General features: G+C 43.6%; 4 protein-coding genes across 5 annotated transcripts; 1 reads left to right on the forward strand and 3 right to left on the reverse strand.

Moving 5' to 3' along the window:
- Positions 1-616: 616 nt before the first annotated feature.
- Dhc36c (Dynein heavy chain at 36C) lies at positions 617-13,360 on the reverse strand. Its single transcript, XM_076386847.1, is given in 24 exon segments — positions 617-955; positions 1,018-1,299; positions 1,557-1,708; positions 1,780-2,017; positions 2,642-2,961; positions 3,074-3,314; positions 3,417-3,581; positions 3,737-4,035; positions 4,214-4,394; positions 4,468-4,838; positions 4,912-5,138; positions 5,208-5,399; positions 5,481-6,559; positions 6,742-6,930; positions 7,068-8,333; positions 8,389-8,562; positions 8,630-9,685; positions 9,755-9,886; positions 9,963-10,160; positions 10,346-11,731; positions 11,800-11,915; positions 11,980-12,416; positions 12,502-12,882; positions 12,954-13,360. Coding segments are annotated over 24 exon segments (9,669 nt in total). The 5' UTR covers positions 13,334-13,360; the 3' UTR covers positions 617-748.
- A 272-nt stretch (positions 13,361-13,632) lies between these two features.
- Positions 13,633-14,148, reverse strand: LOC143185112 (dynein axonemal heavy chain 7-like). Its single transcript, XM_076387847.1, has 2 exons — positions 14,126-14,148; positions 13,633-14,033 (listed from the first exon to the last, which is right to left on the reverse strand). Exons 1-2 carry the CDS (start codon positions 14,146-14,148, stop codon positions 13,637-13,639), a joined length of 420 nt encoding a protein of 139 aa, XP_076243962.1. The 3' UTR covers positions 13,633-13,636.
- A 7-nt stretch (positions 14,149-14,155) lies between these two features.
- On the reverse strand, positions 14,156-16,995 carry LOC143185113 (dynein axonemal heavy chain 7-like). The gene is made up of 13 exons (XM_076387848.1): positions 16,781-16,995; positions 16,572-16,738; positions 16,284-16,528; positions 16,073-16,203; positions 15,866-16,019; positions 15,656-15,805; positions 15,359-15,562; positions 15,199-15,302; positions 15,132-15,140; positions 14,748-15,017; positions 14,704-14,706; positions 14,272-14,646; positions 14,156-14,177 (listed from the first exon to the last, which is right to left on the reverse strand). The coding sequence occupies exons 1-13, from the start codon at positions 16,993-16,995 to the stop codon at positions 14,156-14,158; spliced, it is 2,049 nt and encodes a 682-aa protein (XP_076243963.1).
- Positions 16,055-18,973, forward strand: Mefts (elongation factor Ts, mitochondrial). Of its 2 annotated transcripts, none has more exons than XM_076386850.1 (4): positions 16,055-17,301; positions 17,679-17,834; positions 17,895-18,423; positions 18,504-18,973. In XM_076386850.1, the coding sequence occupies exons 2-4, from the start codon at positions 17,679-17,681 to the stop codon at positions 18,725-18,727; spliced, it is 909 nt and encodes a 302-aa protein (XP_076242965.1). In that variant the 5' UTR covers positions 16,055-17,301; the 3' UTR covers positions 18,728-18,973. The 2 variants fall into 2 exon arrangements, with proteins under 2 accessions (XP_076242965.1, XP_076242964.1); XM_076386849.1 differs by lacking the exon at positions 16,055-17,301 and adding an exon at positions 17,563-17,622.
- Positions 18,974-20,260: the final 1,287 nt, after the last annotated feature.

Genomic DNA, 20,260 nt, shown 5'->3' on the forward strand with positions numbered 1-20,260 from the left:
TGGGAAATCGGGTGGTGGAGTTTTTGAGAGCAGAGGCAGGTTTAGGTGAGAGTTGTGTGCTTGTGGTAAAGTGATTCGTGTGGGGTGGATATGTGAGGTAGGTGTCTCGATACTTGGATGGTTAAAATGTCAAATGTCTCAGTAAGTGGACAATCTTTTTAAGTGTTTTATGCGTGTTTGGATACTTGAATTGCGTGCTACTAACTGAATATATTATTTTAGAATACTGTTTTCTGGTATTTTATTAGATTCCATAGAATTCGAGTTAAAAGTAAATAAAATTAGCATTAGCGTTCAAGTACTGGGACATTTGCCTTACACTACCGTGCATAAATGTTTGGACGCGTACTGCAGTATGTAAAGGTACGAATATGCCAGAGTTCGCAAACTGTTCCTGGTGTATACTCAGCTTTAGATACAAGTAAAATTCTATGATAATTTTGGCTACGAACTTCATCTCAGACAATTACATAAGGTTTAGAAAAGTACAAATGCTAATGAGAGTTTGATAGCAATTAGTATAAATTAAAAACTGTAGGTATTTCATGAACTCCCAACACCGTGAAAATGTCCAAATATTTATAGACAGTAGGATACTTGTTGTACCCTGAGTCTTAGCAGAAGTCTCAGAGTAATTTTCTGAAGTAGCTTCAGTGCTTCCAAGTAAAGATAGTGTCACTAATAGCCCCAAATATATAGATAAATGAAGTTGAAATAATCATTGATAGCCCTGTGGACGATAAACATTTTAATCGGACAATTGGCAGAGCATAGCTACGCCCCGCAGGATCCAGTGCTCCTCTGGATGCTCCGTCGGGAGCCATATTGCGATTACGAAGTTCGTCGAGTGTCCTGTTGTCGATAGGACACCCCTCCTCTCGGCGGTCTTGTACACGGGACAGGTGTACGTTTTACCCATTTTTACTTCGTCCTTCTTCGCTGGTTTCATCCAGATCTGAAAGAAATATCGATTTAAAAAAAAGTGAAAATAAAATACTTCAAATTTCAAGCACTCACCAAAGGAACATTGTCGTATAAAATCTTTGGCAGAGACTCGCCCAGCTTCATCTTCTCCATATCGAAGCGGGCTCCATCAAGGAATAAACCATAAACGTAGACTCCGTCTTCTGGTGGTTCTGCAAAGACAGACTCTTTCATAGGAATGAAATCGTAGATCAAGAGATCTATGGGTATCTTATATTTCCTGGCGTAGTTTTGGCGTGCTCCTGTGAGGAAAGCCTGGGTGAAGTAGAAGCCAGAAATCCAGAAAGTTGTGGGGGGTCCTTCGTCGTACCATAACTAAGAGTTAATAATGAAAGAGTTAAGGTAATTCGAAATTAAGATCTCTGAACAGTTTTTAGCAAGCAGTAGTCCTTTCCTCTCTTCCAAGAAATTCACAGGGGTTGCACTCCCTCTTTAATAAATCTTTATTATTTTTACCCTGCGCTTCTTATTCTCTTGACAAATTTTCTGATTTAAAATCTGAGCGATTTTCAAGTTTTGAAATATTTACATACACTCTACACGTTTCTCTATCTTCTTCAATTCATATATACCTGAAGAAACGCCAGCCTCCTCAAGAAGTCCTGAATGTAGCTCCCCAATGGCTTCAAAGACGGATAGGAGTTCCTCATCCACATCTTCGGTATCTTCCCAGTGATCACCGACACATAGACTTCCTCCAGGTCCGTGTTCATGATCACCAGACCTTGGACCAAGTTCACGAGCCCGTGAAAAATCCAGTAGAACCGTCGGCCTCCGAGCAGCTCAACCGTTTACCTTTGATCGCCTTCTGAACGTTCACCAGGCTATTTCTGATCGTTCGTAGAAGCCTGTTGAACCTTCCCATCTCCTGGACCAGCACCGTGTTCATGCTTTGATTGTACAGGGTCGGATACTTCTCCAGAGCCTCGACCAGGTTGAAGTCTTCCGGCAGCTTCGACAAGATGTCAGAGGCCACGCCATAAACGGTCTCGTCTGGTGATTTTCCCGTGTCTGTTTCCGTTTCTCCCGTGTCCTAATTGGAGGACACAGTGCCTCGTTAACGAGATCGTCGCGACTCGGCACGCAGTACACATTCAAGGAATGTTATTACGTCTCGTAGCGTGTGCATCTTAAGTGTCTTAAAATTAATGAACGGAGATAACGATAATGGGACACTCGCCAGGTCGGCGAGAATTCATAACAGTAGGTCATTCCATAAATACTTACTGTTATTTCAGAAAACTATATTTAGTAGAGAACAAATTTCTATAATTAAGACTTGTTGAGGTACTAAACTATTCAATAAAAAAGATTTTTAAAGATGAAAGTAGAGTTTAGGGTCTCTTAGAGATCAAAGACGAGCTTATATGGAGCTCACTATGGTCCCATCAAAGATGCAATTGAATAATGCTCTCTTGCTCTGAATAATTTTAAGTTTGTAGCAATCTTATGACAAAACAATACTGTAATTTAAAATAGAATTAAATTACCTTCTTTCCAAATCTCCTCAGCTAGACATTCACACAAAATGCTCCTAATTAGTAATAAAAATTTCTTCTAAACTACATACTATATAAAAATTACATCACGAACTTACTCTGATGTCCTCGACAGTCTGTCCAAGAGTAACAAATTAGTTAACATCTTCTCTATAGACTCTTAATTACTGTTTCAGACGCGTACCCACCTGGGTGGATAGAATCGACGCCAACATTAAACTGGTCTCCTGCTGATCCTTGATAATATCAGCGTTCTCGTTCATCCCAAAGACACTGGGGGCAGTGGCCATCGGGAAGGACTGAATGTAAGCGAGAAACTCGCTGTGACTGCTGACCGGGGGCACGTAATATATGCCACTGGGATCGAACAAGTATTTCTCTTTCGTGACCACCCCCTTGCAATAGAATCTCGCGAGGATGGTGTTCAGGGTCCTCCTGTCCCATTCATCCGTCACGCGACCACCGTAATTGCACTCGCCTGAGAGGAAAATCGATTACGTGGTCCAATTTTTTAAAGTGCTATCGTCTGATCACATGGCCCATTAGCCAGCAATTTTTGAAGAATGCCTAGGATCACGAGGAGAAAGTACCCGTTAGATATTTCAAGGCAGTGAACTGCACATCGTCGTACTGGTCCAGGAAGATCTTCAGCTGCAGCGCGCTGATACGAAGATCGGTCTCGTTGAACTCGTATTGATTGTTCCAGCCAATGGGGCCGAATTTCCTGCGCTCCTGGACGATCGCGTGGAAGAAGCACAGAGCGAATAACAGCTTCTTAAAAGCATCCTTTTGCTTTGAGGTTTCGAAGAATTCCTCGTCGCATATTGGATCCTGAAAGTTATTTCAATTTCGACGAATCATTAATTATAATATCTTTAGGACAATCCAAAGAATTTCAACGCCTCTAAATAAACTATGTTTAATTCTGATTACCTGTAAAAAGGACCTGATAATATTTGCGCGCAGTCCTTTGGGTGGTTCGTTGGTCATCTTCACGCCATTTTGGAGAACGCTGACAGGAAAGTGGTCGACTGGATAGCTGGTCAGCCAGAGCCGAAAATCTGGGTGCACAGTTTCTGGGGTGAAGCTCTCGCAAATCTGAAAGGATATCCAGAGGAATTGCCACTTGGAAATATCTTATAATCTTCTTTTTCCTATTGCAATTTCTTTCTCCCTTTTATCTCTTCTGGAGATCCCCTCTTTTATCGTCAATAACACATGACTGCTAGCCAGTGAGAAATTCGTCTTCCTACCCTTTCCAAGTGTGGCATAAAGCTTTTGGCAAGGTGACAATTCTGCAACACCACCCAGGTGCCATTCTTCACCCCCTCGTCGATAAGCTCCGCGGCGATCACTCCCTGTCCTTGACCCAGAGACAGGGAGAAGAGTCTGTTAGTGCCGAAGCCTTGGTCGTCGGCGAATTTCAGGAGAATTGCCATGGGATCGGCGCCAGGAGTCAGGACGAATATCAGTGGGATGCAGGAGTACGAGTCAGCGAAGGACGAAATCAGGTCGAAGGGCGGAGGCTCGATGTACTGACGTCCCAATTGTTCTGCGTTAAACAGATATAATTAGCACTTGTGGAACTTACCAAGTGTACCCATTAATCTCTACACGTTCACAATCCACTGAAAGAATACTAATTCAACCCTATATTCAAGAAATCAATATAAGCTTCACAAAATGATTGGAAATGAAGATACAAGAAAGGTGAAGTCGCTGTTAATTACCTTCCACAAAATGCTGTACAGCAGGCACCACTTTATCAGGTCGAATGCACCGCAATACAATCATCCTCTCAAAAGGAGACAGACTCTCATAAGGTACTGGGAAGGTCAAAGTGTGAGGCTCCATGTGATCAAAGATGACCTTCCAGCCATCCACGTTCCCCGAAAAGGAATCTTTGAACCCCTGCAGAGTATATGCAAAATGAATAAAGTATGAATAAAAATATGCATAATGGAGAAGCACTGTTTCTTCGTACCTCGAACCCAGGGACACTGTCCAAACGACACAGCTCGTCCCACGACTTCGAGGGGAGCCACTGCGTGGGGTTCGGGAAAGGATTCTCAAGGCCAACGCCGCCGGTCAGCAGGAACATCCACTGGGGCATGGAGATTAGTCCCTGTTTATTCAGCAGGTTCACTGAGAGCAGCAGAGAGAAGAGAAGCTTGTCCTTCTCGAACAGGGAGCGACATATGTTCACATAAAGCGAATAAGTGAAGTGTTTCGTGAGGTCCTGCAGTCGCTGCTGTATCTCCTCCACGCGCTCTGTGTTATCTATAGTGTTCTTGAAGAGATTGACGAACCAGACTAGGGAGTACTGATACATGGGATCGATGTTCGCCAAGACAGCTATTGAAAATTCATTTTAAAGTAAAAAACACTTTATTTTACTACTATAGATTTATGTGAAATAAAGATATACCGATTGTGAAGAAGAGGACAGTGCTATAGACAGCAATGGGCGTGTACTGTAACCTGGCAGCGTCGATGGACTTCTCAGTGATCTCAGCCGCCATCTGCTTAGCCTCGATCTCGTTAGAGAGACTCTTTGAGGAGCTCAGTACAGCAATTGCTTTTTCATCCTCCAGAATATTTTCCTGGGAGGTAGAGAGGACCTCCAGAATTTGGTCCTCGATCTCCTTCAGCATCCTACGACAGAGAAATCCTGAAAAACCTTAGGATACCTTAAGGATACCTTGTGAAACGCTGGCTACGTACTTCTTATTGGCAGCTCCTTGAACAATCAGTTGATTCTTCTCAGCCTCCAAATCTGGCCTTTCTTTAGCCACCACGATGCCCAGAAGCTGGTCCTCGAGACCAATGGGAGTGATCATGAAGTTCAGAAGAGTCACCTTCACTGCCACCTCTGGTAGGTAGTGAGGATTGCGGAGTTTTGTCGTGATGTAGAACCTTGAAGAAAAGAAATCAGAGAAAGCAGATGAGCCATAACTATATTAACTGAGAAGTAAAAATATTTAATCATCCACAAACCTAAAGTTCTCAGAATACTCAATAATTGAGTCTCCAATTTTAATACACACAGTGCCACCAGATCTAAATGTCTGTTTCATCAAAAGTGGCTCTAAAGCAGCGTCCAATTCTTCACCAACGTTTTCCAATAGAACAGGCTGCCCAAACTGAACAGCGTTCTCCAACACCCTCATATAATCACTCTGTGCCAGCCTGATCACATTGATATTGGAATCTTTCTCCATATTTTTCACCCATTTGTTAGCCTGGCCCTGGGGGTCGATCATCAGAGGCCATCGTCGAGCATTCGTGACGATTATGCCATTGTCAATGGAGAAAAGATCACTGGGGAGACCAAAGATGTTCCAGGATCTTATCAAGACAGGATCACCAAGGATCTGAGTCAGTTGATAGTCCTTAGTGCAAATCACGTCCAAGTCAGTGCAGATCTGGACCCAGTTCTCTATCTGTCGCTGCCTATACTGTGTTGTGAACACTCCCAGGTAGGCCACGATGCCAGAGCCTATCAAAATGTCCCCTGTCAACGTGTAATATCGTTCACCCAGCGCCTTAGCTGTCTCTGACCACCTGGTGTACTCCCCTCCCAAGCCACCAATCAGCTCCTTGGCTCTCCTCAGCTTCGCCTCGCACTCGTTCACTTCGTCAGTCATCGCCTGATACTCAGCCCTTCGTTGACTCAACAGTTCTTCGAGCTTTTGCAACCTCTCTCGCACTTCTTGCAACTGGCTCCTCTTCAGGCTCAGTTGCTCCATTGCAGCAGCGTAATCAGCCTCTGCCAGTGCCAGGGCCTGCTTCTTCGGTGCCACGATCTTCGCCACCTTGTCATACTCTGACAGGGCGAACACCCATCGACAGAGACCCTCACATGCAGTGGAAACGTATCTAATTCGCTCTGGGTCGAAGTTCGGGTTCGTTAAGATTGTCGTGCGAATTTTTGTCATGATTCTTTCGGGTATGTTGTCTTTGTCGAATAACAGCAGAGACTCGAGGAACTTCATGTCGCTCAAGATGCGCAAGGAAGCTTTCCAGTAATCCTCCACTATGCCCTCGGGAGTTTGCACCTTCTCTGGTTTCACGTCCTGTTTTGGTTAAATGTTATTAGTGGAGCAGAGTCCAGTATCCACAGATAAAAAAATTGGAATATTTTATTGCTAAAAATTGAGACACATAACTGTTTATTTATTTATTTACTGAAAATTGGAGTTCCAGTACAAGGAAAAGTGGATCTAAGAAAAATTGGATCTTCTAGTCCAGAAATTACCTTCAATATACAGACAGCCTCCATAACAAGTCGAACACCTGCAGGTGGTCTCTTCATAGACCTCACCACTTGTATATCCTGAGGAGTCAAAGTGTTCAAGGCATCATTCGCCGCGTTCAGTATGGGCATGACTTCTTGCAGATCTGCATCACACTCCGCGCGAATCGCATCCGCCTCGTTGGCAACGATCTAAGAACATTCCACCTCCAAGTTAACAAGACCCAAAGCGAGCGAAGTCGAGAGAAGGAACGTCGAGTGTCCTTCACGAAACTGAAACTCTCTGACCGAAGTATGAGACTTTGATCTTCCAACCAGTGACCTCTTACCATGGCAGCTTCCTCGTCCTTCTTCACCATCTGCTCCATGGCACTGACTTCATCACTCTCTTTCTGCACGTCGAGGAACATGGCTTCCACGTCCTTGGCAGCGATGAGGAGCTTCGGTTGAAGGGCGACCAAGATCTGCTGCATCTTCTCCACCTGTTTGTGAGTGCTGTCCAGGCGCTCCAAGCCAGCCTCGTACCTCCTCTTACCATCGAGGGCCTCCTGTCTCTTTTTATCGAGCAGATCCTTGAAGGTGTTGATAAGCTCGAGGTAAGATGTGGGAGTGACGTAGTTGTGTCTCTTGGTTCGTCTCAGGAACTCCTGGGTCAGGTCCTGCGTGGATGTATGGAAGTACTGACACATTTCAATACAAGCCTCGCGTTCATTAGCAGTCAGTTCGATCTCCCCAAGAAACTTGGTAGCGACAGCTAGCAGAGCATCCTCAGGCCAAGGCTGCAGCCAATCTATGGTACAGCAATTAACCAGAGCAGGGAACTTCCTGATCCTGACTCGAAAATTATCACCAATTGGAGACATCGTGACTACAATGTGCAAGTGTTCGCGAACAGTTTGCACGAAGAAGTTGAAGAGCGCCACAGGGCTTCCGTCAGTCTGCATCGATCTGTCTCTTTGTCTGTCGATCACGCGCATCTTCTCACAGATGTCAGACATCTCGTCCTGCGCGAATATGTTAGGGACCTCGCCAGAGTTCAGCAGGTTGCTGATGTCCTCGAGAAAAGTCTCCTCTTTGATCTGGGTGTCCATGAAGAGGAAGACCGTGTGCAGCTCGCTGGAGGCGCTCTTCCTGAGGATGTTCTTCAGGTCTTCGTGCCACTCGTACTGGCCGTATTGCTGGGACATTTCTACTTGGAAGAGTTCGTAGTCAGCGATGTGGGCAGCTAGTTTTGTTATGGACTGTCGGCCTGAACCACCCACGCCAATCAGAAGGGCGTGACTTCGGGGCTGCATTAACACTCGACAGACCTTGGAGACGTGTTCCACAGCGAATCTGATGAAATCGAGAATTCAAATAATTTTCTATTATAGCTGTAAATAGATCTTCTCAGTGTCTAATTAAAGGAGTGGAAGGACAAACCTGAAGAGAACGAGGTTCATAGGAGTCCTCGAAATGGAGTTATACTCTGCTAGGTATTCTTCGACTACTACTGCAAGGTAATCTAAGTCCTGTACTTCTTCGTACAACTTCTTATCAGCCATGGGGTCTTGGAAGTCGCAGTAAACCAGGTTCCTCAGCTCAAACTCTGTCACCTATTATGTAGCAATTTGAAGACTCTGAACTCAGGATTTTAAAGCGAGAACTTACTGTGTTACTAGTCTCCGGTATCAGGTCTTGGAACATGACATTCAAGTCGTCTTCCATGTGCGTCGCTACTGTCTTCCGTATCTGCTCAACCAGCCATTTACTGTCACTGTCATCGACTAAGCGATCCCCATAGACCCTGAGGACCTCGTGCACCCACAGACGCTTCATGCCCACCTTGAATCAAAAATTCCAGCATTATTTAAAGCATACATTCTGTATTTCAAATCGCCTCGACACCCACTGGATTAGTGACAGTCTCAGGCGTGGACAGCAACAGTCCCTGGATGACCCTCGAGAAGTCCCTCAAGTTGAATAAGTAATGGCACTTTGCTGGCGTCGGTAGTAGGTGCTTCCTAGTTTCCTTATAAATATCCAGAGTACCGTCAACGATATAGGCAATACAGGGCAGGAAGAAGTCTGGGAACTCTTTATTATCAAGGTGCCAGGTGACGATAGTAGTGAAGATAGTGGTCAGAACTTCGTCAGAGAACTCAGAAATAGACAACGTGACGAAATGCCTTTTGAATCTTGGAGTGACGTCCAGACCACTTGCTGGTGGGCCCATGGCACAGACTAATTGCACATCCACCAAGTGTATAGGAGCCACTTCTTTCAAGTCGTACCAGGTCCAGTGGTCCAACCACTGTCTCAGTAATTCTATAGGCGGCTGGGCACCATATTCTTCTTTCTGAGGCATGGAGAGATCATCAACGAAGATCACCCAGTGTTTACCAGGAGGAGCACCATAAAGTCCCTTCTTCCTTCTATCCAGCTTGTTCATGATGATATCTTGTGTCTGATTAGCAGTGGTTTGTGCTGAGAATATCACGAACATCGGCTTGAAGATTTCTGGGTCGTTCCTCTTCAGCAGGAAGTCCATGATGTACACAGACTTTCCTGTCCCTGTTGGGCCCACCACTAGAAGAGGTTTGTGGTGGCAAATGAGCAGCTTGAAGAGATGCAAGTAGCGAACTGTTTCTATCGTTGGGACGATTATTTGATTGACTGGCAGGTCCTTCGGGATCGCTGGTACGTCCTGCAGGTCATCCATCCAGGGCCTCCATCTTCCTCTGCCTTCTTTGATGTACTTGAAGTCGAAGACAGAGCCTGTCAATGGTAAATTCACTACGTATGGTTTTGCTGGATCTGTTGTTTCCTCAGAGATGTTGTAACGTTCTCTGACATCCTCAGGAAACTCCCTTTCTGTCAGGGCTCTGAAAAGATCACTGAAGGCGTGTCGAGAGTCTACTCTCAAAGTGCTTCCCATGGCCCAGATACAGGAAAAGAAGAAACACCCCTAAAACATCAATCATATTTAACAATCTACTGTTGCAATTAGAATGACAAAGGAGAAGAAGAAAATTACCTCTACTTGAGCTCTGATGTCTAGATCAGACATATGTTGCACGTACTTTTCGTCGTGGAAATCGTCCAGGAAGCAGTCAAACAGGTACGTGACAGACCTCACTAGATTAGCATCAGGCATCGTTATTAATTCCTACGATAGAAACTTTATTAGACACCCACAGTTTCGTTAACTGTATCTAAATTGATTTATCAAAGTTATCTTCAACCTGCATCCCCCCTCTCCGTAGCAAATACAAAAGGGGTGGACAGAACCTTGTGTACATCTCTCGTAAATGATATCTAATGTGCTCCGTGAAAGAAGACGGCAAAGTATTCAACCAAGAGATCAAAAGTGGTAACCAGCCCAAGCTGACTGGCTCCATGTAGATCATGCCGCATCTCGACACTGTGGCTGGCGATGCGACCTAATTTTACATGAATTATGAAGTTAACTCCTTTGGTACCCTTCAGGTGCGATCTAAAGATCATTAATGTGACAGGCCCTTAGACAGAATGTTCCAAAATATTAAACTAGATACTAAAACAGAGAATATAGTAGAGGACTAGTAGTCCCCTTTCACGATTCCTGCTAGGACCCAGCCATCTCTACCTCCAAATCCATTGGCTCAAAGATCAAATTCGTCGTGGGTGCCAGCTGGATGATCTCCCCTGAGGTCAGACACAGCTTCTTATTATCATCCAGAACAGTGTTCATATTTTCAATCCAGATAGCGTCCACAGGTCCATCAAAGACCAACCACTTCCTGTTCATGTTCGTAGAGGTAGCAAAGGCTCTATAGCTGACAGCCAGCACGCCGTCGCTCCATTCATGCGAGGCTGGGTCGAACTGCCCGTATAATTGTCCCATGGTGATCGCCTTGGGATTAATCACCGTAATCTCCACTCTATGTTCCTCCATCAACCCTCTGTCCTCCAACAAACCGAGACAGTCGGCTAGCATCCTATACGCAGAGGTCTTCCCTCCAAATGGCAACCCAACTATCATGAACCCATGTCTGACGATCATCATCTCGTAGATCTGTTGTATCTTCTCCAGGAAGAAGTCAGTGCACTGAATGTTCGCTGTGGTGCAGGCCTCCAAGGTGCAGGCGTTTAGATGTGTGTAATCAGGCGTTGGAAGAACCACTCCAGGGAAAAGGTCAGAGGCGATGCCTTCGAAGAGGGGCAGGTCGTGGACGAGGAACTTAGGTAAATTGACGTCCAAGATACTTCTCAGCATCAGGATATCCTCAGACTCCTCTGGATACCTCAGCTTCAGGTTCCCAGCAGCGATCAAAACAGACTTCACAGCTCTCATACCATAATCATAGTGAGGCTGACTGCTCAGCTGCTCCGAGCAGAGCTTATAAGCTGTGACGATCTTCACAGCCAGGGGCCTGCCATTATAGAAACCATAGGAATAGAGCGTGTTCTCCGCTATAAGCGCGTAATCAGGCACCATCATAGCGACAGGCCTGAACAGAGCCTTCAGATTGTCAGGCAGCTCGGATCTGCCAGCGTAACCAGGGTTCATCGTGATGAAGATGGCGCAGGTTGGGTCCAGGAAGATCTCTGTTCCCTCGAACACCATTTTCTCTGCTCCACTGTTGATCGCGCGCTGGATTGTTAGGATCTGCTGAGCCACCACTGACAGGACCTCTAGATCGATACGATTGAACTCGTCGAAGCAGGACCAGGCTCCACAGGATGCTAATCCCTTGAAGAATTTCCCCAGAGCGATGTAATCTAGACCTTCAGAACAATTGAAGACTACACATTGCTTGGCCACTGCCTTCGCCAGGTCCTTGGTAGTCTCTGTTTTTCCAGTTCCTGCTGGACCCTCTGGTGCACCGCCTAGATGAAGACTCAGAGCCCCGAAGAGGGTTCGATAGCACCTATCTGTGAGAGGAGTGATGACCAACCTGGAAGAGTTGCCTAGATACTCGTAGCCATAGCGTTGGTAAGAGTTTATCATGTAAGCCCACATATTATCTTCCTGGAACAAAGGTACTAGTGATTATCTTATGAGGAATCTTACTAGGGACTCTAGGGAAACTTTCTAACCAGCCAGTAGTAGCGTAGGTGGCAGAGCCATTTGAAGTCAGTATTCTTGATCACTTCTTCTCTGTAGAGTCCCTCCAGAGTGTCTTTCCCATGGACATCCAGAGTGACTAGGGCCTCTGTGGTTTAGAATAAACGTGCAATCATTTTTCATAATATATTGTAACATATTAGACCAGTTACCTAAGGTGATACGGTTCTGCTTGGACAGTTTGCCTCTAATGAGCAATATAATCTCGTTCAGCTCCGTCTGACACTGATCCAAGTACCTCTTCAGGCCTTCAACGCCCGACAACATGGACTCCTCTATGCATTGCGTCCAATAGGTTTTGCCAACGCAGAGTATTGTTTGGCCAGGCCACTCGAGCACCCAAACTATCCTGGGCTTGGTAGGATACGCCCGTATCGCCTGCTCCACCACATGCCGCACACTTTTGCGCATAATTGCTTCCAGTTCGACGAGCCACTTCTCCACTTGTCCTCTGGCGGCTGAAGTGGATATTATGTCCACCAAGGGAACCTCCTCCCCCTCGGTCGACCTCATCGCGAGTACCTCCAGGTCCTCGTTGAACTTCAGCCTGTCTATGCCCTCGAAACACTTCTTCAGATGCGGCTGGACACTGGAATATCGTATTTCCCCCTTTTGATGCGTTCCTTCTTTGAAACTGAAGCTGAGAAACTGGAGAATTCCGAATTTTCTGTTACCGAGTGGGGTCCTTGGTCTCTGAGAGGATCTCTAAAAGCTCGTCGTTGGAGAGGAAGAAGAACCTCGGGAAGAACAGTCGTTTCTTCTCCAGGTAGTCGTTCAGACCCTTCTGGATGTCCTCTAGCAGACCGAAACTCTTTTTCAGCCTGTCCAGCATCTTGTCGATCTCGACTACAGCCAGGACTCGAGGCTCCGCGTGGACTGTCTTCATGATGTCACGCCAGGTCTTGTCCACTGCAGAGAACTTTCTACCTTCCTCTGGCATTTGCTGTTGAATATCTGGGGAGGTAAAGATTGGTTCCAGGTACATCCAGATAGCCTGGACCCGCAGCCACTGGTCCAGAATGTCTTGCAACAGGTGCAGCTTGTACTCCCAATTCCTATTTATTAAAATCTCTTAGATTATAAAAATATTTGCAGGAGTTACTTCATATCATATCCTCCTACTTACAGTATTGTTACCTCAAAGGGCTTTATATTCGGTGAATTCTTTATAGTGACAGTCTTAATAATATGATCGTCTAACAGGAGCTGTATGTCATCAACGCCAGCGATGACGTAGGTGCCAGTGTCCTTGAAAGGGTTCACCGTGAAGGACAGATCAGCCCAGTCCTTCTGCATCTTAGTAATAGCCTTTTCCAGAGTACTCTCCTTCGAGGCGTTGTCTGAGATACTCTCAAATCTGTCGACGAACGAGTCCAGACCCATCTCTAGGACCCTCGACAGCGTCAGATCAGGGTCAACTTTTATTGGGACGCCAATGATCTCTGAAATTTGGTCCCAATGACGAGTCTTCAGCCCTGGGTTGCCCAAAGTGGATATGATTGGCATGCGTTCTCTGAAGTCCTCTATCTTCTCGCGCACACTCGCTGCTAGGTTCTTCAGGTCTGGCTCTTGGAAGGACTTCTCCAATTTGTAGATTGTCCTGATCATAAAAATAAACTTTATCAATTGCAGTTTTGAGTGTGTGCAGAGCTTTGAGGTATTCATCAGTAAACTGAGGATTTTCAAGAATAGAGTGCAAAATATAGTACTCGAAAGAGGAAGCAAATTTTTATTTGGGTTAGTGTTTATGAAAATATGAGGTTTCATAAAACTCCACAGTCTACTTATGAAAAATTAGTGAAATATCACTCAAGATAAGACAGATGCTAATCTCAACAAGTGATTGAATATCAACCTGTACGCGTATCCCACGTCATTATCGATCTCCTCAGGACTATAGCTGCCGATCATCGAGTTCATCCATTTATCATGTTTGTCCAAGAAATCGCAGATCGCATCGAAGAGTTGCTTGAAAGGCCTCAGCTGATCCGCGATCTGCTTGCGTCGCGGATATTCTGTCAACTCCCAGCCGAACGAGGCCTCTTCTTCGTTGAACTTATCGATCTTTTCCATGGCAGCGATCAGTCTGTTCTCCAAGTTCTGTGTCCGCTTCTGATACTTATGCACTTCAGCAATATCTCCCCAGGTTGGAATCTCATCGATCTGCTTTGCGTAAGACTCCAGCTCCTCCTCGAACTTCACGTATCTGACTATTGACAAAAAAGAGAATCATTCATTTGTTTAAACCAGTTTAAAGATCCCTTGCTATATAGAAATAGCAATAGAAATTGTGGTCACAAGGAAGCCACAAGCTTGCACATTGGCTACTTAGGCGAGAGCTTCTCTGACACTAAGATTTTAACTTATCCATGTATTAAACCTATTTGAAACCACATGTGTATATAGAAATTAATAATAGTTACGATCACTCTAAGCTAAGTTACTCTAATTTGAGAGTTTTAAGTATGAGGAATAAGTATGTCCCAAGGACATTCAAATTATCAAGAAGAACACCTCTCAAAGCCTCCTGGAACTCTATAGTCTTGTTAGCGACGATGACCTCGTTCTCCTCCAAAATTTGAGGCATCTTGTGGTACCACTGGAACGCAGCGTTGTTGGTATTGATCTCGGTGTCCGAGAGCAGGGTATAATCAGACAGGAAGTGTATATGCTCGAGTATCACGTGAAGACGGCCCTCCATGTCCTTCAGGGATTCGTCCGCTGTGGTTCTGACGAAACTTATGAGGTCCATCAGTTCCGCCGTGTCCGCGGGTATGCTCAGCACGCGGTCAGCTATGATCTTGTAGTCCTCCGCCACCCTAAACCACCCCAGCGGTTACCAATAGCCACCCTCATTCTGTTCGATTGTTTCTCACCGTCTGGGCTTTATCAGTGCTTGTTACAGCAAGAAGGGACTCACTTAATCGCGGTGGTCTGGTATCTGCGGACCAGGGTGTCCGTGAGGAGACGCTTTATGTGAGCCACGCAGTCGACAATCGTCTCAATGAAAATCTGCCGAGACACCTTGAAGAGACCCGTGTAAACTGTCCTCTGAATCTTCAGCGGGATGTTCACCATCATATCGTGATAACGTTTTATTATTGCTCCGTACTCCTCCAGAGTCTTCTCCTCGTTCTCTGTGAATCGGTACACTTCGCGATAGTCCTCGTAGCTGAATAAATGCTCGTATCTGCGGGGACGGAAGAGAAGGACATTCGATTATCACTGGAAATGGTAACTAGTTTTATTAGATTTAGATATAGTGATTAAGATATGTCTCTATATCTAGATATAGTTTTATGACCCAAATTTTCTTTTCTTATCTATGGTAAAAATTTTTAATTATCTGATCAAAATTGATTCCTACTTACATCTGTAACTTAGACAATATCTTCTGTGGAGGAAGCTTCTCTCGATCGATAAGATTGATGATGTCCTCTTTAAGCCCATCCACTATGGATTGGTCTATTCTCGGCTGCGAGCAAGAAATTCGTGAGACAATATCAGAACGAGTCTAAAACCTGAAGATACTGCATTGCATAATACTTTAAGTATATCGAAAGGTCCAGCCCAATCCAAGTACAACTGCGCCTCCAGTTTGCTCAGTTTTCTAACAGCCTCGCAGATATCCTCTAAAATATTACAAATTGTAGACTTGAATTGATCGAAAGTCGGGCTGAATTCAAGGTGATCAGACGCGACGACCACGTTGACGTTAAACACGCAAGGACGAGGCTGCAATGCACAATTATATATTTATTCAACAAGCTTTTACTTCAGTGGGAACCAGTGCAAGTTTCTAAACTTCCTATAAATGTCATGGTTCACCTTTCCACGAACGATGAAATTCATGAAATCCCTCAGGCTACGCTTGCAAACTGACAGAAGCTGCTGTTCCATGAGTTTAGCGATGCATCCGAAGAACTTCCGGAATCGTGTGCGTTGCATTGGACTTGGGACGAGCTGTTTCCTATTGTTCTACGAGCGATTGCCTCGGTAAGCACAGGTGTTAGGATCGATGGATTCCAGAGATCTTACCACAAGAAATATGTCCTGTATTCCAATGTACCAAGAGTTCTTCAGAACTTTTCTCCCGTGACGGATTTCACGATTAATCGCAGCTTGAAAATCCCAGAGATCCCAGCTCCCCTGGTACTCCGCGAGCGCCTTCACGTCGATAAGACGAAAATTCCTGGAAAAAGGACTCGCTGATCGATGAACGTCACTAGTGAAGCGATATCGTACCGAAACTTGGAGATCCATAGATCCAACGTCATCGTCATGCATGGATTCACCAGATACAAATTGCTCTGCAGATATTCACGATGCTCCCGAACATGCCCGATCAAGCTGAGAGTCAATTGAAGCTTCTCTTCCTATTCGAATTGAATGAAGTTTAATACAAGAGAAATTCCAGCGTGACGAAGAAGATTGATTTTCCGACGACCTCAAACACAAATTCCTCCAAGGGACCCAGAAGCGCGAATTCCAATATTGCTTTCTTAATGTTCCTCCTGAAGCCCTCCTTGATCTCGATCAGTAAATCCTCTGTATGGTAGTCGAATCGATCGCGCAAACTGTATGGAACTAGGTTCAATATCTTCTCCAGGACGTCAGCTTGAATCTCCACTGTGTGGGTCGTGTCAACTCCCGTGGAAATGTAATTGTAATATCGATTCACGTCCTGATCGTTATTTAAATCTATAGTCGCGTCTGGTAGCTCTGGTTTCACGACTAAGCTGACCATAAACCTGTAGAGACAACACTAAATTTGGAGAGATCGATTTTATCCTTATAATAATTTTAAATCTTTTTCGGATTCTAGGGAACTGTCTCTGTAAATTGAAAAAAGAAAGTTTCCTCTCTTCCCTAAAAATGACTATTTTTTTGAACAGTATACTTGTTAAGTAACTTTAGAAAATAAAAAAAATCAATAATGTGTCTCTCACAGACCTGCGAAAATTCTCCGTTTTTAAGCGTTTTCCTGTATAAGTTTCCTCGAGTGATCGTTTTTTGCGTTCATCCTCTTTTCTGTTACATCTAGCACAGAAGATCTGTTTTAAATCGATCTCTTTCGAAATCTCTGAGATACTTCTCGCGGGCCGCTTTTGAAATCCCGGAAGTTGAAGACCCTCGCACGACGTCACTTCCGGACAGTCGCACTCCATGTTGGAACCGCGGATTGTAATAGGTTCTCGGCAAGTGTGAGACTTTTTGGGTTTAAAATAAAGCCTAGGAGAAATATAAGTGTGCAATTAATGTATCTATGTAAAGATTAAATAATGGTGTATTGGAAATTGATTAAAATTTGGGAATTAATAGAGTACAACTTACGAATATTCGATCGAAAGACATTGATGTATGTTGTACCATCTCCTATCCAAATTTCGTATTCGGCACAGAAGGCGCCACTTTCGGAGTAGGTCTGGGTTTATCAATTGTTGCGAATCTCCTTGTTTTAAACCGAATACAAGGTGAGTGTATTGTAAAAGTACTTCTTGTTCGAACTGTTGAAAATTGTAATTAGAGAAACATTGTAAAGTACTCTCGAAAAATGACTTAACGACGGACAATCTCTGTACGCCACCATTAAATTGCGAATAGAATGACACTAGTAGCTACAATTGACTACAGTTTCTAGGCAACGAAATTGATCGATTTCTATAAGATTTTCTGTGATTTTTTAATGAAAGGCTCCTGTTAGAATACTGTTGTCGTAATGTCGTCGCAATAAAATAACATTCTACTCTATGCGGCATGTAGACATTTTTAGGTTAAGTCTGTGTGTTCATAAGGTAACTCATGTGGCTCTGTTTTATTTAAGAGTGACTCAATGAGCGGTATATTTCAGATGATTCCACGTCAGCTACTTCGTTCTATACACACAAATTATTTCCTTTGTAATACATCAAAGAAAACCTTGATGGCCAAACTGCGCAAGAAAACAGGATACACGTTTGTAAATTGTAAGAAGGCGCTAGAGCTGCATGACAATGATTTGGAGAAAGTAAGATCCGTCTCAGCTTATAATCTATACACAAGCTTTATTAATTTGTCATTGCTTTAGGCTGAAATATGGCTGAAGGAACAGGCTCAGAGTCAAAGTTGGAGTCAGGCAGCGAAGCTGCAGTCCAGAGTGACTGCACAGGGATTAATAGCGGTTATCACAAATAATAATCATGGAGCACTAGTGGAGATAAATTGTGAGACTGACTTTGTTGCAAGGAACAAAAAGTTCCATGAGCTGGCAGAAACTATACTATCTACTGTGTTAAATCATGGAATGACGATGCAACAGAATGCGCCTGTCAATAAAACTATGTTATATACAGAATCTATAAACTCGTTATCTGCCAGTGATGGTAAAAGTTTGGGTGACCATTCTGCCTTGACCATCGGAAGTGTAGGAGAAAATATTAATATAAGACGTGCTTTGTGCATGAGTGTACAGCCTGGTGTATTTTTATATGGCTGCACTCATCCTGCACCTGTGAATCCCGTACCATCATCGGTTGGAAGATATGGAGCACTTGTAGCTTTAAAATCTAAAGAAAACAACGCGACTATGGGAATGCAACTTTGCCAACACATTATTGGTAATTACAGTTTTACTTCTTATTATACTAGACCTTGTAAATATCCGATTTTTAAATGACAATATATGATTTGATATCAGGTATGAATCCAGTAAAAATTGGAAATTCAGAAGTTGACGAACCCCATAGTGATGCAGAGGATGAACCTGTTATGTTGTATCAGGAATTCTTGCTTGATCCTAGCATGTCTGTGCAGCAGTTATTACAAAATGAAGGGATTGAAATTATTGATTTTGTACGCTTTGAGATCGGCGAAACACTTGAAAGAGACCAAACAATGGATTCCGTAGAAACTTGTGGTTAAGACAAAGAATTTTTATCTTTTACACAAAGTGTACATAAATTTCATTGTGCAACAATATCGTTCACGCAGAACTACCGTTACTTTTATATGAACAATGTATTCACTTCTTTATTACATAAAGTGTTACACGAAAGCTAAAATATCTTATTAAACTTTACTTGTCGTGTGATGCGATATAGATGTATCAAAAATAGGATCAGTTTAAAATTAGCGATATGAACAATAAACGCAAAGAATGTCAAGGTATTTAGAATTTTAAGTGATATTCGAATTATTGCGTTTCTTTATTTTCATCGTTTACCGTGCACGCATTGTTAGTTTTAGATTTTCTTCGTCTCCGCATAAGTCTTACAGATTTCCACAGCCACATTCGCGAGTCTTTCTTCCAGTAACGAGCTATATCTTCGGGCGGGTATCTGACACCCTAAGATATTTAGAATCTTTAACAGTGGCATTTTAAGAGATAAGGAGTTCTAGAAGACAGAAACTGTACTTGAAAATTCAAGATATCGGAATGTTGAAGTACTTGTCGGCAAGGTAGAATTTCTTTAGCATTCAAAGTGAGTAATTCCTGTTCGATGTCATCGGCTGGTTCCGTTTGCGCGTCGCTTGTTCGTCGAAGCGGTATCGTATCATTTTGAGATTCGATTTCCGCTTCCAGTTCTAAACGTTCGAGCGGCGACGTAAAACTCCTCGATTCCTTGCAGTTTCCGAAATTTGCCTGTTTCCAACATTTTTATTTCTCCGTGAGAACTAATAATGTTTATAATTCTATAGGTGGCAATCATTTAAACCTGCACTCCTTGGGAGCAAACATTACATCCAAGTGCACCAGATAAGCTCGCGATGCTCTTAGCTTTTGTCAAAACATTTTTCTCATCCCATGCAAAATTTTCAACTAAGAAACAAACAGGTAATATTTAATATCGAATCAGAAGATTGGATACTATAATACTTGGAAAATTATTACAAACCGCTCGAGTGATCAGACTCATCATTTCTCCAGTCCATCAGCCTTTCCCTACTTCATAGAAAATTAACGTAAAAAATTCTTGCATCTGTCAAAGCCAGCTGACAGATACTGATTCCATTTCAAACATTTTCGAGCGATGTTTGAATAAATGAACAACTTTCGTTTGTCTGTTACCGCATCTCTATCGATACATTAGATGACGCTAAAAAATACATTTATATTTTCTCAATTTTTTATTGAACTATTTTCTACTTACCACTAGTCAAGCTCTTCACTCTTCAAGAGTAGTTTAAATGCTCGTCCAAGAGAGGGAGATCAGGGTCAGTTCAGGAAGTCCTTTCCCAGAATCGCCAGAGCCATGTGGCGCTGTAATCTTATTTTAAACCGAATTGATAATGTCGGGTGTGACATGAAAATGGTAAGAGAACTCACAAGCCCCCGAGATTGTGACATAAAAATATATTGCATAATAGGTCTAATAAGCTTTTCTAATATCTACTCTGTGATTCTACACTCTCCAGGATTTGCAGAACATAGAAATTATCCTGCTCTTCATGCAG

Source organism: Calliopsis andreniformis, chromosome 10, assembly GCF_051401765.1.
Source record: "Calliopsis andreniformis isolate RMS-2024a chromosome 10, iyCalAndr_principal, whole genome shotgun sequence".
In the NCBI taxonomy this organism is placed as follows: Eukaryota; Metazoa; Arthropoda; class Insecta; order Hymenoptera; family Andrenidae; genus Calliopsis; species Calliopsis andreniformis.

Coding starts and splice junctions, on each gene's coding strand:
- Mefts (XM_076386849.1), top strand. CDS start 17,578: ATGCGGCATGTAGACATTTTTAGGTTAAGTCTGTGTGTTCATAAG. Junction 17,835..17,894: donor ATGACAATGATTTGGAGAAA/GTAAGATCCGTC, acceptor TCATTGCTTTAG/GCTGAAATATGGCTGAAGGA. Junction 18,424..18,503: donor ACTTTGCCAACACATTATTG/GTAATTACAGTT, acceptor ATTTGATATCAG/GTATGAATCCAGTAAAAATT.
- LOC143185112 (XM_076387847.1), bottom strand. CDS start 14,148: ATGTGCAAGCTTGTGGCTTCCTT. Junction 14,034..14,125: donor TGCAAGCTTGTGGCTTCCTT/GTGACCACAATT, acceptor GTCAATAGTCAG/ATACGTGAAGTTCGAGGAGG.
- LOC143185113 (XM_076387848.1), bottom strand. CDS start 16,995: ATGGAGTGCGACTGTCCGGAAGTGACGTCGTGCGAGGGTCTTCAACTT. Junction 16,739..16,780: donor AAAACGGAGAATTTTCGCAG/GTCTGTGAGAGA, acceptor TATTTTCTAAAG/TTACTTAACAAGTATACTGT. Junction 16,020..16,072: donor CTATGGATCTCCAAGTTTCG/GTACGATATCGC, acceptor TCCTTTTTCCAG/GAATTTTCGTCTTATCGACG.